The sequence below is a fragment of the Mustelus asterias genome, chromosome 20 (genome assembly GCF_964213995.1).
Source record: "Mustelus asterias chromosome 20, sMusAst1.hap1.1, whole genome shotgun sequence".
Lineage (NCBI taxonomy): Eukaryota > Metazoa > Chordata > Chondrichthyes > Carcharhiniformes > Triakidae > Mustelus > Mustelus asterias.
The window spans coordinates 60,506,505-60,519,991 of NC_135820.1; the positions used below are offsets into that span (position 1 = coordinate 60,506,505).

At 42.4% G+C, this 13,487-nt stretch overlaps 1 protein-coding gene across 2 annotated transcripts in view; it reads right to left on the reverse strand.

Annotated features, from left to right (window-relative positions):
* ptprt (protein tyrosine phosphatase receptor type T) overlaps positions 1-13,487 on the reverse strand; it is a 999,403-nt gene that overhangs the window by 781,090 nt on the left and 204,826 nt on the right. For both annotated transcript variants that reach the window (XM_078236146.1, XM_078236147.1), the window contains exons 2-3: positions 10,435-10,706; positions 8,655-8,736 (exon numbers count right to left, since the gene is read on the reverse strand). In XM_078236146.1, the coding sequence (XP_078092272.1) occupies positions 8,655-8,736; positions 10,435-10,698 (346 nt within the window). In that variant the 5' untranslated portion in view covers positions 10,699-10,706. The remainder of the gene's footprint in view (positions 1-8,654; positions 8,737-10,434; positions 10,707-13,487) is intronic.

The window sequence follows — 13,487 nt, forward strand, 5'->3', positions numbered from 1 at the left end:
ACAATGAATCAGGAACCTCGCCAAGGCCAGGCTGGTAGGCTCTGGTAAGGGGTTGAAGGGTTGTAAGGTGGGGTAGACAAGACAGGGGCAAGGGTTATTGTGGGACAAATGCCACTTGGAGCCTAGGGATGGTTAAAGTCAGGAATTCTTCATTATAAGCATGCAGGGGAGAGATTCAAATTCCTAGACAGGGTTGGGGGGGGGAATTAATATCTTGGAGGAGTGGTGGGGGTAGGCCCCCCCAATTAGCACAGACACCTTAAAATGGAGGCACCCCACTCCCTTGCCAGGTTACCAGCTTCCATTGGGCGGGCTGGACACTTGGTGCTGAACACCCTCTGCCATGAGTAAAATTGCAATGGCCGCTCAAAGGTAAAATTGGGCCCAGGGATGAGCAGGCCTCATCATGCCTCCACTGGTAAAAGTGCAGCAGGGTGGGGGGTGGACAGGTAGGCAGTGGGAGTGGTGCAGTTGGCATCGCGCACAATCTTAAGCCCCCAACTTGCCATCTCACCCTCTTGGGAAGGAGTGTTGGGGGTGAGGGGGGTGGGCTGTAAAATTCAACCCAAATGTTTCAATCCTGAAGCTGAAGTGGAACCAATGCTTCCACTTACACTTTTTTTGAAATCAAAGTGATTTTCAAATTGCACTGAATCAATGGACTGGTTTTCCATTTGTGATAGTATGAATTCAGAGATATTTTGAGGCCTGGACCTCATTACTATGCCACGATTAAGCTGCACAGCTATATGGGAGCTTGCTGGTCCTGGGACGGTGCGAAATTTCCTGGCTGCCCTACTGGGTTAGGTCAGGCCTGATGGGACATGCGATCCTGGAAAGTGGCCTCAAAGAGAGCTTTGATGGATAGGATTTTTCAGGAGAGCCCAGCTGAAGTACTGGTACAATTTAGCAGAACATGGATGGCGTACGCATCAGCCAGTGTACCTGAAAATCACAATCAACATCCGACAACTGGAATAGGACATCAATTTGCAATGTTTAATCTGCCTCCTGTCTGAATGCAAGAATAAAAGGCTATTTTCCAGTTGACAGGCTGTAACTAACAGGATACCACAAGGGTCAGTGCTTGGGCCTTAGTTATTTACAATCTCAATCAAAGTCTGCTAACCAGGGGGGAAGAGGACGCAAAAAGACTGCATGGGGATAAAGGCAGGTTAAGTGAGACGGCAAAAACCTGACAGATGGAATATAATGTGCGGAAGAGCGAGATCATTCACTTTGGAAGGAAAAATTGGAAAAACAGAATGTTTTTTAATGGTGAGAGATTGAGAAATGCGAGCATTCAGATGGACCTGGGAGTCAATGTATGTGAATCACAGAGCGTTAATATGCAGAAACAACATGCAGTTTGGAAAACAAACTCAGGGACTGGAATGTATGAGAATGGAACAGTCACACCTGTAGTATTATGTGTAGTTTTGGACTCCTTACTAAAGGAAGGTTATATTTCTCTTGCAGGGGAGGCAATTAGGATTCATTTGTCAGGTTCTTGGGATGAGGAGATTGTCCTAGAAGAAGACATTGAATGGATTGGGCCTAATACCCTTGAATTTTGGAGAGTGAGTGGTGATCTTATTAAAACATATAACATGCTTAAGGAGCATGGTGGGGTAGATATTGGAAGGATGTTTATCCCAGGTTAAGGAGTCCAGAACTAAGGGTCACAGCCACACAATGAGATGCAGGCTATTAGATCAGAGACTGAACAAGATTAGCCACATAAATATTGTGGCTACAAGAGTAGATCAGAGGCTCGAAATCCTGTGATGAGTAACTTACCTCCTGCCCCCTCAAAGCCTGTCCACCATCCATAAGGCATGAGTCAGGAATATGATGGAATAATCCCCACTTGCCTGGATAAGTACAGCTCCAACAACACTCAAGAAGTTTGACACCAAAGACAAAGCAGCCTGCTTGATTGGCACCCCACTGACCCACAGTGGCAGCAATGTGTACCACCTACAAGATGCACTGCATGAACTCACCAAGCTCTAGACAGCATTTTTCCAAACCCGTGACTTCTACTGCCTAGCAGGACAAGGGCAACAGATTCATAGGAACACCACCAGCTGGAAGATCTCCTCCAAGCCACTCACCAATCTGATTATGAAATATTTTGATTTGATTTGATATGATTCATTATTGTCACATGTATTAACATACACTGAAAAGTATTGTTTCTTGCGCGTTATACAGACAAAATGTACCATTCATAGTGGAGGAAATGAGAGAGTACAGAATGTGGTGTTACAGTCATAGCTAGGGTGTAGAGAAAGATCAGCTTAATGCGAGGTAAGTCCATTCAAAAATCTGACAGCAGTGGGGAAGAAGCTGTTCTTGAGTCTGTTGGTATGTGACCTCAGACTTTTGTATCTTTTTCTCGAAGGAAGAAAGTGGAAGAGAGAATGTCCGGGGTGCGTGGGCTCCTTAATTATGCTGGCTGCTTTGCTGAGGCAGCGGGCAGTGTAGACAAAATCAATGGATGGGAGGTTGGTTTGCGTGATGGATTGGGCTACATTCACGACCTTTTGTAGTTACTTGCGGTCTTGGGCAGAGCAGGAGCCATACCAAGCTGTGATACAACCAGAAAGAATGCTTCCTATGGTGCATCTGTAAAAGTTGGTGAGAGTCGTAGCTGACATGCCAAATTTCCTTAGTCTTCTGAGAAAGTAGAGGCATTGGTGGGCTTTCATTGTTCCTTCACCACATTGGGTCAAAATCCTGGAATTCCCTCCCTAGCACAGTGGGTACACCTACACCTCAGGGGCTACAGCAGTTCAAAAAGGGAGCTCACCAAGACCTTCACAAGGACAATTACACACTGTCCCAGCCAGCAATCCCATTAATGAGTTGAGAAAAAACATTTAGGGCTGAGATGAGGATAAATTTCTTTGCTCAAAAAAGGATTGTGGGTCTTTGAAGGGCTGTAGATGTTCAGTCATTGAGTTTATTCAAGATAAAGATTGCTCAGAGAATTAAGTGGGAATGTGGGAACTTGGAGTTGAGATAGAACATCAGCCATGTGCACAACTAATGATAGTACAGGCCCAAAGGGCCAAATGGCCTGCATCTACTATTTGTTATGTTCTCATGATCATATGCTCCGAAAGGGCTTGCCTGGTCTACCTGGAAATGGCACCTATCGGTATTAATGGGGTGACGCAGATGCCCCACTCTCCAATATGCAATTGCAGGCCATTAATTTTGTGGATAAGAAATGGAAGACTAACAGTTGAAAATCCTTCCCCTAAATGTATACATGAATAATATTAAATACTTTCTGTCTGCAGGTAGTGGTTTCCTTTGATCTATGGCATGAATTCTACTGTTTTCTATGAGCTAATTAAAGATTAGTGTTCAGTTTTCACTTTGTGCCAGTTAAGTACTTCATTTGGCCTAAATAATTGAACATGCACGCTCAAATATTTCTCATCATGTTGACAATGTCATTTATTTCAATAGATGTTTCCTCCCACTGTGGAAGTAGCTTATGGACATGTTGAGAGTTTCCTAAAATAAAGTAAGTTAAAGTTTATTTGTTAGTCACAAGTAAGGCTCCCATTAACACTGCAATGAAGTCACTGTGAAATTCCCCCTAGCCGCCACAGTCTGGCACCTGTTCGGGTCAATGCAGCTAACCATCGCATCTTTCAGACTGTGGGAGGAAACCGTTGCACCCGGAGGAAACCCACGCAGACATGGGGAGAATGTGCAAACTCCACACAGACAATGACCCAAGCTGGGATTCGAACCCGGGTCCCTGGCGCTGTGAGGCAGCAGTGCTAACCACTGTGCTACCGTGTTTGTGGTCCTTCTTATTCATTAGTGGTACTGATTAAAAGTTGAGGTTTTGCCTTCATTTTGATTAGTTTTGAATCTCTGTCCAATGAACATTATGTTCTCCGTTGTACATGATGTTTTTGTCATATATGAATCCTCAATCTAGGATCATAGAATCATAGAATCTTACAGTGCAGAAGGAGGCCATTCGGCTCACTGAGTCTATCCCAAACACAATCTCACCCAGGCCCTATCCCCATAACCCCGTGCATTTACCCTCGCTAGCCCTCCTGACACTAAGCAGCAATTTAGCATGGCCAATCCATCCAACCCGCACATCTTTGGACTGTGGGAGGAAACCGGAGCACCCGGAGGAAACCCACGCAGACACGGGGAGAATGTGCAAACTCCACACAGACAGTGACCCAAGCCAGAATCCGAAACCAGGTCCCTGGCACTGTGAGGCAGCAGTGCTAACCACTGTGCCATTGTGCCACTCATAATTGCTTTTTTAAATAATGTAACTACTTATTGCAATGCAAAACGATAATTGTTTTGTTTTAATAACGTAACTATTGCAAAACACATCACTTCTCCTAAGTTCCCAATATCCACTGAATACAAACAGCATTTCGAGCTTATCTTCTCTGAGCTGAAAGTATCAGAAATAAGAAGATTGTGGAAATCTTGATCCAAATTATCAGGAGATCCACAAACCATGAACTTTGATTGCACAAATATATATTTGCCGCAAGAGACTCAGCCAATCGGGATTCCACTGGCAACAAAACAACTTTCTTCAGAGACTGATCACAAGCTGTTTATACTTTTGGTTCCTCTAGGGTCCACCCCAGCAAATATTTGGTGGAGATTGGAAACAAAATCTTCCGAGCATGGCGTCTAACTAGATTAATTCCATTTACACAAAAAATGCATAGGAAAGTGATACCACATTTCCTTGGAAATATGATTGGCGGAGTATAACAATGAAATTAGATTTGGGAGACAATGCAAAATGGACAGAATCACGTTTGCCATTGCTTGGAAGATATACAGTTCTCTTGTGGCCAATAGAATTGGTGATTGGACCGTATCGGGTATTCCGGGTGATGCCATCCGTTTACATTATTGCTTATGTTCAATTTAACTTCCTTAAATTTAAATAGATGAACATACTTCTTGCAAGGCCCCTGAAGTTACCCTCATATTAATATTCATTCCAACTGTGTTGAAACATATATTTCTGATCCAAAACATCGAATCAATTACCTTTGAAATGTTAAGAAATTAATTCATGAGGTGAAAGCATCATTGGCAAAGTCAGTGTTTGTTGCCACCTCTAATTGCCCCTGCTAAAGAGCTTTCTTGAACTGCTGCAGTCCTTGTGCAGGGCACTCACAAGGCAATTAGGCAGGGAGTTCCAGGTTTTGACCCAGTGACTGGGAAGGAATGTTGATTATATTCCTTAATCACATGGTGTGTGACTTGGAGAGATACTTGTGGTGGTGTTCCCAGGTGCCCACTTTCAGATGGCGCGGTGACACAATGGTTAGGTGCCAATGAAGTGGGCTGCTTTGGCCTGGATGGTGTTGAGCTTCTTGAATAATGTTGAAGTTGCAATCATCCAAGCAGGACTATTTAATCACATTTCTAACTTGTGCCTCGCAGATGGGAAACGGCCTTTGGGAAATGAGTAGGTGAGTTACACATCACAGAATTCCCAGCCTCTGACCTCCTCCTGTCACCACGGCATTTATATGATTGATGCAGTTAAGTTTCTGGTGACTGAAAAATTCCAGGGCAATAATAGTGGGGGGATTCTGTGAAGGTAATGCTTTTGAATGTTGAGGGGAGATAGTTAGATTCTCCATTGTTGGAAGCAGGCATTGCTTGGCACATCTGTGGCATGAACGTTTAGTAACTTGGCAATCCAAGCCAAAATGTAGTCCAGGTCTTGCTGCATGTGGACATGGCTGACTTCATTGTTTGAGGAGTTGCAGATGATACTCAACACTGTGGAATCAACAGCGACCATCCCCACTTCTGACCACAAAATGGAGAGGATATAGCAGCTGCAGATGATTTGGTTTGGAAACTGCCTTAAGGAACTCCTGGTGCAATATCCTGTGGCTGAGATTGTTGGCCTCCACTAACCACAACCATTTTACTTTGAGGTCAGGTATTGCTCCAGTCAGGATTTATGCTAAATGTCTAATGTAAATGTAAATGTCTATTTTTAACAAATACTTTTTTCTTTCCTCCCTCAACATCTCTCCTCCGTGTAAAGCCCAAACCAAAGCTTTCCATCATCCATAGAAATATAGAAAATAGGTGCAGAAGTAGGCCACTCAGCCCTTCGAGCCTGCACCACCATTCAATATGATCATGGCTGATCGTGCACTTTCAGTATCCCACTCCTGCCTTCTCTCCCTTGATCCCTTTAGCCACAAGGGCCACGTCCAGCTCCCTCTTGAAGATGTCTAACAAGCTGGTCCCAGCAACTTTCTGTGGCAGAGAATTCCACAGCTTCACAACTCTCTAAGTGAAGAAGGTCTTCCTCATCTCAGTTCTGAATGGCTTACCCCTTATCCAATCCTCCTCTAAGATGGAAGGTTATCTCACTCCACTGATTGATCTAGACTACACTTGATAGAAGATCCAATGAAACAATATGGAAAGAGAGTATGTTTGCCTACTTCCATATTTAGCTCCCTCGCAAATATCAAGATTTCACACTATTGGCTCTATAGATTCTTAATTTGTGTATTGCTCCTTGTCTGACCATCATGGATACAGCTTTTGCTGGAATATATTTATTAACAGCATGAAAGTGGGAAAAAAGTTGTGAAAGGTCTGAGGGGCAGGGAAACTCAGTTGCAACGTGGCAATCAACTGACCGAAACTGCTCTCCCGAGCACTGGTATCTATTCAAATCCAGTTTCTTTCCCCAGATGTTTTTATCTTTCCTCACTTGTGTCGCTTTACATCAGAATTCCTTCTCCACCTTTATAAATAATGAGCTGATACTTATAAATTAATTCTGGTACAAAACTTACATCCTATCAAGCACCAAGGCTTATTTTTAGTTTATTTATTAGTGTCACAAGTAGGCTTACGTTAACACTGCAATGAAGTTACTGTGAAAATCCCCTTGTCACCACACTCCGGTGCCTGTTCGGGGACACTTAGCGAGCATTCAGCATGGCCAATGCACCTAACCAGCACGTCTTTCAGACTGTGTATTTGCCTATTACCTCTGTCTTAACCAATATGTAACTGACACTGCAATGGTACAATGATTCTCATTTTTAAAACCATCCATACTGGTGAGATTGATTTTAGAATGTGTTACATGCCAGTGGTTTGTATCCCAAATTAAATACAATCTGAATGGTTTTCAAAAATTAATACAGTTAAATACTACAGCGAATAGGTTTCTACTTCCTTACACAAATGTTGTGCAGTCAAAATAGAGAGAAGATTGCTCAACACTTTTTCTCAGAATTTAGGGGCTTTTTGAGGCAAACTCAAAGTACTCCGCCTCTTTGTATCTGACCGCAACTTCAGGATTTAGCACAAGTGCAGATTAATGTGGAGATCCTGAAGTTTGATTCATGTAGTGCCCCACCACAGGCTGTAGTGTGGAACCCACCCACTCCCAACCCCTGAAAGCGAGAATGTGAAATCAACTGATCTGAGAAAAACTGATCTTACCAAAGCAATTCTAAGTACCGAGAGAGAGTGTGAAAACGGGAGAGAATCATGCCCATTTTTTCAGCGAGCCTTCAGACATAATCTTACGGCACTTTGTGCAAAAAAAGAGGCAAAGTGTGATTCACGCCAGTAGAGGGAGTGGATGGAGTCTGTGCTCGCCGGAAAGCTGGCTGCTCACAGCTAGAGGGCACTATTGCACATGCACAGATCTCTCAGTGTTCTGTGTGCAACGCTGATCACGTCGGCAATCCAGGGCTGGTGAGATCGTGAGAGGTGAGAAACTGAGCACGAACCCGGTTTTTTGCCTCTCTCAGGATCTTACTGGTTCATCACACCAATCGCCCGGTGCGATGAGCCGGTAAGATAGCTCCTTTCCTCTTTCCAACTCTTACTGTTAGAAACTCAATAGAAAGTTAAGCCTTGTCCAATGAAGTGTAACTGGGTTTTTACTGGTTAACTCAGTAATAACTACTGCTGAACAACTGACCTGATCCTAAAGGTATGATTTGATATCAATACAATGTTATTAAATGTTTCCATTATGATTCATTACTGGGTGTTTAAAATTAAATATTTTAAATCATTATTTTTAAAAAACTGTTCATGATACTTCATCTCCAAGTTTAACTCCATATATGTCCCAATCTTTATTTTGATTTACGTCAGTTCTTCTTACAAAGTTGTTGATTTTAGTGCTTTTATTGTCCTGGTTGGCTGTCTATGAGAATTCTTAATTGTGATTGGTTCTTGACATCGTTGTGCCTTAACAATGAGAACTGCCCCATTAAAATAGGCTACTATCCACCGTGTGTCGAGAGAAGATAAAGTTCTCTCTTTGGAGTTCACTAGTTCTCTTAGTGAGGCTTCCTTTACTTAGCTGCTGACTACAAAATCCAGGTCCACTTTTATTTCCAGGGGGGTTGTATGAAAGTGTGACTATTTCATCAACAGGTTTCAGAACATTGTAGTGATCTAACAAAAATATCTAGTCATAGAGTGCAGCCACAAAGACAATCACCAGATGTAAAGTTTTGCGTTATTGAGCGATTGACTCGTATTTGTGCTTGATAATCTAAATCATTAATTTTACATGCACGCATTGGAAATTTTTTAATGCTATATTTTGTGTGATTACTTACTGCAAGGATGAGCGAGTACTCTAACTTCATCTATGGCAATGTATCCAGGATGGCCTTTTGAAGCAACTGATTCAAAAATAACCTGAAATAGCAAAATCAGTGATGAATAAATTAAATCCCTATTCCTTAATATGCCCTAAAACTAATGTCCTCTAAGACTGCAAGTTAAATCCTAATATGAATCACTTACTTCTATATGAGCCACTACATCAATACACTGATCAAGATAACACATTACTGTAAATTTGCCTTTTATTGCAGCCTATTAGGTTTTATAAAAATGTATAATGATATTGTGCAGATATATCTACTAAATGTTGCAATCTTGCATCAATGAATTGGGCTCATTACTGGGGCAACAACACTAATGTTTGTAAATGGCACCAACATGCAGAGCATGATTAACTTTGAAGAGGACTGTAGGTCACTTCAGGAAGTCATAGCAACTTCAGTGGGCCATTCAGCCTCTCCAACCTCTCTCAGCCATTCATGGCTGATCTGTACCTAGACTTTATTTAACCTTCTTTGATTCGTATCATTCGTTGGCCACATCTAATCAAAATCTCAATCTTAGATGGTGGGCGGGACGGGAAAACTCCCCCGATATCACATCCCAGATTTCCAGTGAGTCCAATTTCCTGCGCACTCAGACAACTAGAAAAATGTCAAAATCCAGCTCAAAAACTGAGCTTAAGAAAAGCTCACACGGTTTACAGGCCTGGATCTTCACATGAAACACACAAAAATACTAAAAGCTGCAGTTAGGGATTGTACTCAGTGGAGCTTAGAAGGATGAGAGTGGATCTGATCAAGATATATAAAATTTTAATCGGGATTGACAGAGTAAATGTAAACCAAATGTTTTCTCTTATGGGACGATCTCGAATAAGAGGCCACAGATATAGGTTATGAGGTGATAGATTTAAAACTGAGATGAGGAGGAACTACTTCTGGCAGAGGGTGGTGAAGTTGTGGAACTCGCTGCCCCATCGCGCGGTGGAGTCTGAATCATTGAATAGTTTCAAGAGGGAGATTTCTAATAAAAAAAGGGAAAGAGAGTTTTGGGGAACAGGTGGGAAGATGGATTTGAGATCAGGGAGAGATCAGCCATGATCTGACTGAAAGGCAGAGCAGGCTCGAGGAGCTGGATTTGCCTTCTTTTGCTCACCATTCCGATGTTCCTGAATGGAATATATATCTACAATTTATAAACTTTTCAGTAAGTTGCACTGGCTTCTGCTCTGAGGATTGTCACATACTGCTTCTTGTACCACTCCCACTCTAACATGTCCAGGATATGCCCATTCTGGTGTTAGCAATGCCTGATTTAATTGCCATGTCCTGGATACTCGGGCAGAATCAGTTGTATGAGTCACCGATGGAGCAGGGTCAACTTTCTGTTGGCTCCAATTTAGTCTTTAGAAGGTGAAGTGTAATTTTTTTTATTATCTTCTCTCTTTTTCCTCAACCATAAGCCAACTGAAACCCAGAGACTGGTTTGATGAACTGATTGGAAATCTTTTGTCATGTTGCTCTGAACCAGTTGGTAGAAGTCACACTGGAGCCGCCCATAAATGATTCTCCACATATGACCACCCCCCCCCCCCCCCCCCCCCCCCCCCACCCTTCCATGAAGAAACATCTGGGTTTCCAAACACTGTTACAGGATAAACTGACAACACAGCAGTGTTGATAAGTGAGCCTGCACCTAAGCTCTCAGTTTAACAGCCAGTTAATACCATATAATTAGGCCCATACATGTATTATTCTACAACCTTACCTGATAGTAATTTGGCCAAAATGTGCTGATAGCCAGTTCTGTCTTAATCCATCCTTCAGTGACTATCCCAGATACATTCCACACAGGGTTTCCTTGAGGACCGCCATTAACTTTCACATAGACATTTAAAGCACCCGGACTTGATCTGTCTTTGCTTGACAGAAAGTAGTGAAAGTCAATGCAGTGTGTGTCGTTCTCCTTCAATACAGGTAATAACAGATGTGCCTTCTGTCCTGATATTCGTCCAGAACTGTTTACCATCATAAAGGATCCTACAAGAATTAGAAATAATTTTTTCAAAGTTAGAACAATAGAGTTCACTTCAAAGTGTTAGATAATGCGATTTTATAGAATTATAGAGTGCAGAAGGAGACCATTCAGCCCATTGAACCTGCACCGACAACATGGTCGCACAGTGGGTAGCACTACTGCCTCACTAGTGCCAGGGACCCGGGTTTGATTCCCGGCTTGGGTCACTGTCCGTGTGGAGTCTACATGTTCTCCCCTTGTCTGCGTGGGTTTCCTCCGGGTGCTCCGGTTTCCTCCCACAGTTGGAAAGACGTGCTGGTTAGGGTGCATTGGCCACGCTAAATTCTCCCTCAGTGTACCCGAACAGGCGCTGGAGTGTGGCGACTATGGGATTTTCACAGTAACTTCATTGCAGTGTTAATGTAAGCCTGTATTGTGACACTAATAAATAAACTTTAAAAACAATCCCACCCAGGCATTATCCCAGTGACCCCATGCATTTAACCTGTTAATCCCCCTGACACTAGGGTGCAATTTGCCGTGGCCAATCAACCTGATCCGCACCATCTTTGGATTGAAAATAAGGAAAAGACATTGATATCAACCAATCTGATATCCTAATTATTTCACATTGAAATTTGTCAACATTACGCTGCTCACAACCCTGCTTGGAGTTTATAACTGACTTGATGGGCTGAACATCCTGCAATTATTATGCAATTACTATTGGAGACGCCAGATAATGCATAAAATCTACCAAACACCAATCTCCTCCACATGCTAACTCTTCAAAATATTTTTATTCAATCCATCAATTATTCTGATCAGTTCAACTGAGTCAGGTGCTATCTCCATGAGTGAGCAAGTTGGATCAGTTGTTCCAAAAGATAATACCGGAGATCTATTTAACACTGCAGATTCATAGTCTGAAACATCATGTATTAACCAAATCCCTATTCCCTGTAAGTATTCTGCAGAAAGACACTGTGGCATTCAATTACCATTATTAGCATGTAAACAATATTTTATCACAAATTCACCGTTTGATGTTTGAATTCTGCCACGTTCTCCTCCTACATTACCTATTCATTTTCATTATTTTAATCTCATACAGGTAAAAGTATACATTCTCCCTCATGTCAATTGCAACAACAAAGGCTTGTTTCCAAATTATATCTATTATGGCAAGGTCAGTCCAATAGCGTCCTGAAAAAACTTCCAGCCGTAAATATAATTTCAATCTGATGAGGGTAGAAACATAACCGGCATAGGTTTGAGAGAAAAAAAAACAGGACATGACTCTGTTAATAATTCATGTTTTCTGTGCTTGTTCAAAATATACAATTTATATTTAGATCATCGAGGTGATGAAACAGTGGAAAGACTCTTGGTTTGGAGATTTTGTATGAATAATTTCTCGTAAATTCTTACATTAAGTTTATAATTCATTTTGTATATTAATTCAGTATAAGGAGCTGTCAAGAGAAATAATATTGTCAGTTGTGTTTGAATTATTCTGTAAGCTCTCTGTAAAATATGTCAACTTGCACTATTCATTTCACTTTAGTAATAGCTTCACAGCTGGGGTCAATATGAATGAATATTTAAGTGTTACAACTTTTTGTTATCAACCTCCCCATTGGCTTTGCTGATTAATGTCATTAATAAACTGCCATCAGAACCATGTAATGAAATCTCAGAGCTAGTATCAGGTTAATTGTATTCCAGATTCCTCATTATTGAGTAAATTATCCCAGCCTTTCTGAGTAGATCTTTGAAACAATAAAAAAATACAGTCATTAGAGGGGCAGGTAGAATTTTCATTTATTTATGGTGGTAGGCAACTATTTGCCAATATTTAACATTGAGGAAAAATGTACAAGGATTAAATTTGCTCTGATGTTATGGGTGGCACGGTGGCACAGTGGTTAGCACAGCTGACTCACAGCACCAGGGCCCCAGGTTCGATTCCCGGCTTGGGTCATTGTCTGTGCGGAGTCGGCACATTCTCCCTATTTCTGCGTGGGTTTCCTCCAGTTTCCTCCGAAAGACGTGCTGGTCAGGTGCATTGGCCATGCTAAATTCTCCCTCAGTGTACCTGAACACGTGTCGGAGTGTGGCGACTAGGGGATTTTCACGGTAACCTCATTGCAGTGTTACTTGTGACTAATACTTTAACTTCAACTTTCTGGTCAACTGCACCTTTCTGCCAAGCCTGGAGTTACTACCAGCAAGTTACTAAAGTGTTTTCATAAAATCATGAAAATTACAACACGCACTAGGAGGCCATTCAGTTCAACTTACTTTCAACTCTTTCACTGGAGCTATCTTCCACTTTGACCCTGGTGCTAAATCAATGCGTTTCACATTCAGCTACCTATTCACATCCACGTTCAGATCATGCCCTGGTCAGTGTAAGCACATTGCAGAAGAGGACAAGGCAGCAGTGTTGGAAGAAGATGAATGATCTTCTTCGCTCAGCCAGTCTCCCACTGGACCCCTTCGCACCCCCAACCCTTTCTCTCACTCAGGTCTGTGTCTGGGTCTGTGCCAACACCAGGCGCTAGATTCTCCCCTCCTTCCCACAATCAACATGTTCCCCCAGTAGTTGTTACACTCCTCACACTCCAAGCCCCACGCCTGCCACACCAAATGTCAACACTCCCACCTACACTCTTCCTCTCTGTGTCATTTCAGGTCAAATACACCCACAACTGATGTGAGCGGGAGCAGCCAGTTGGAGTCATGTCTGAGCTCAGAACCCTCACGTGTTTTGAGGAGTGAGCCCTTGACCTGGCCGGGGA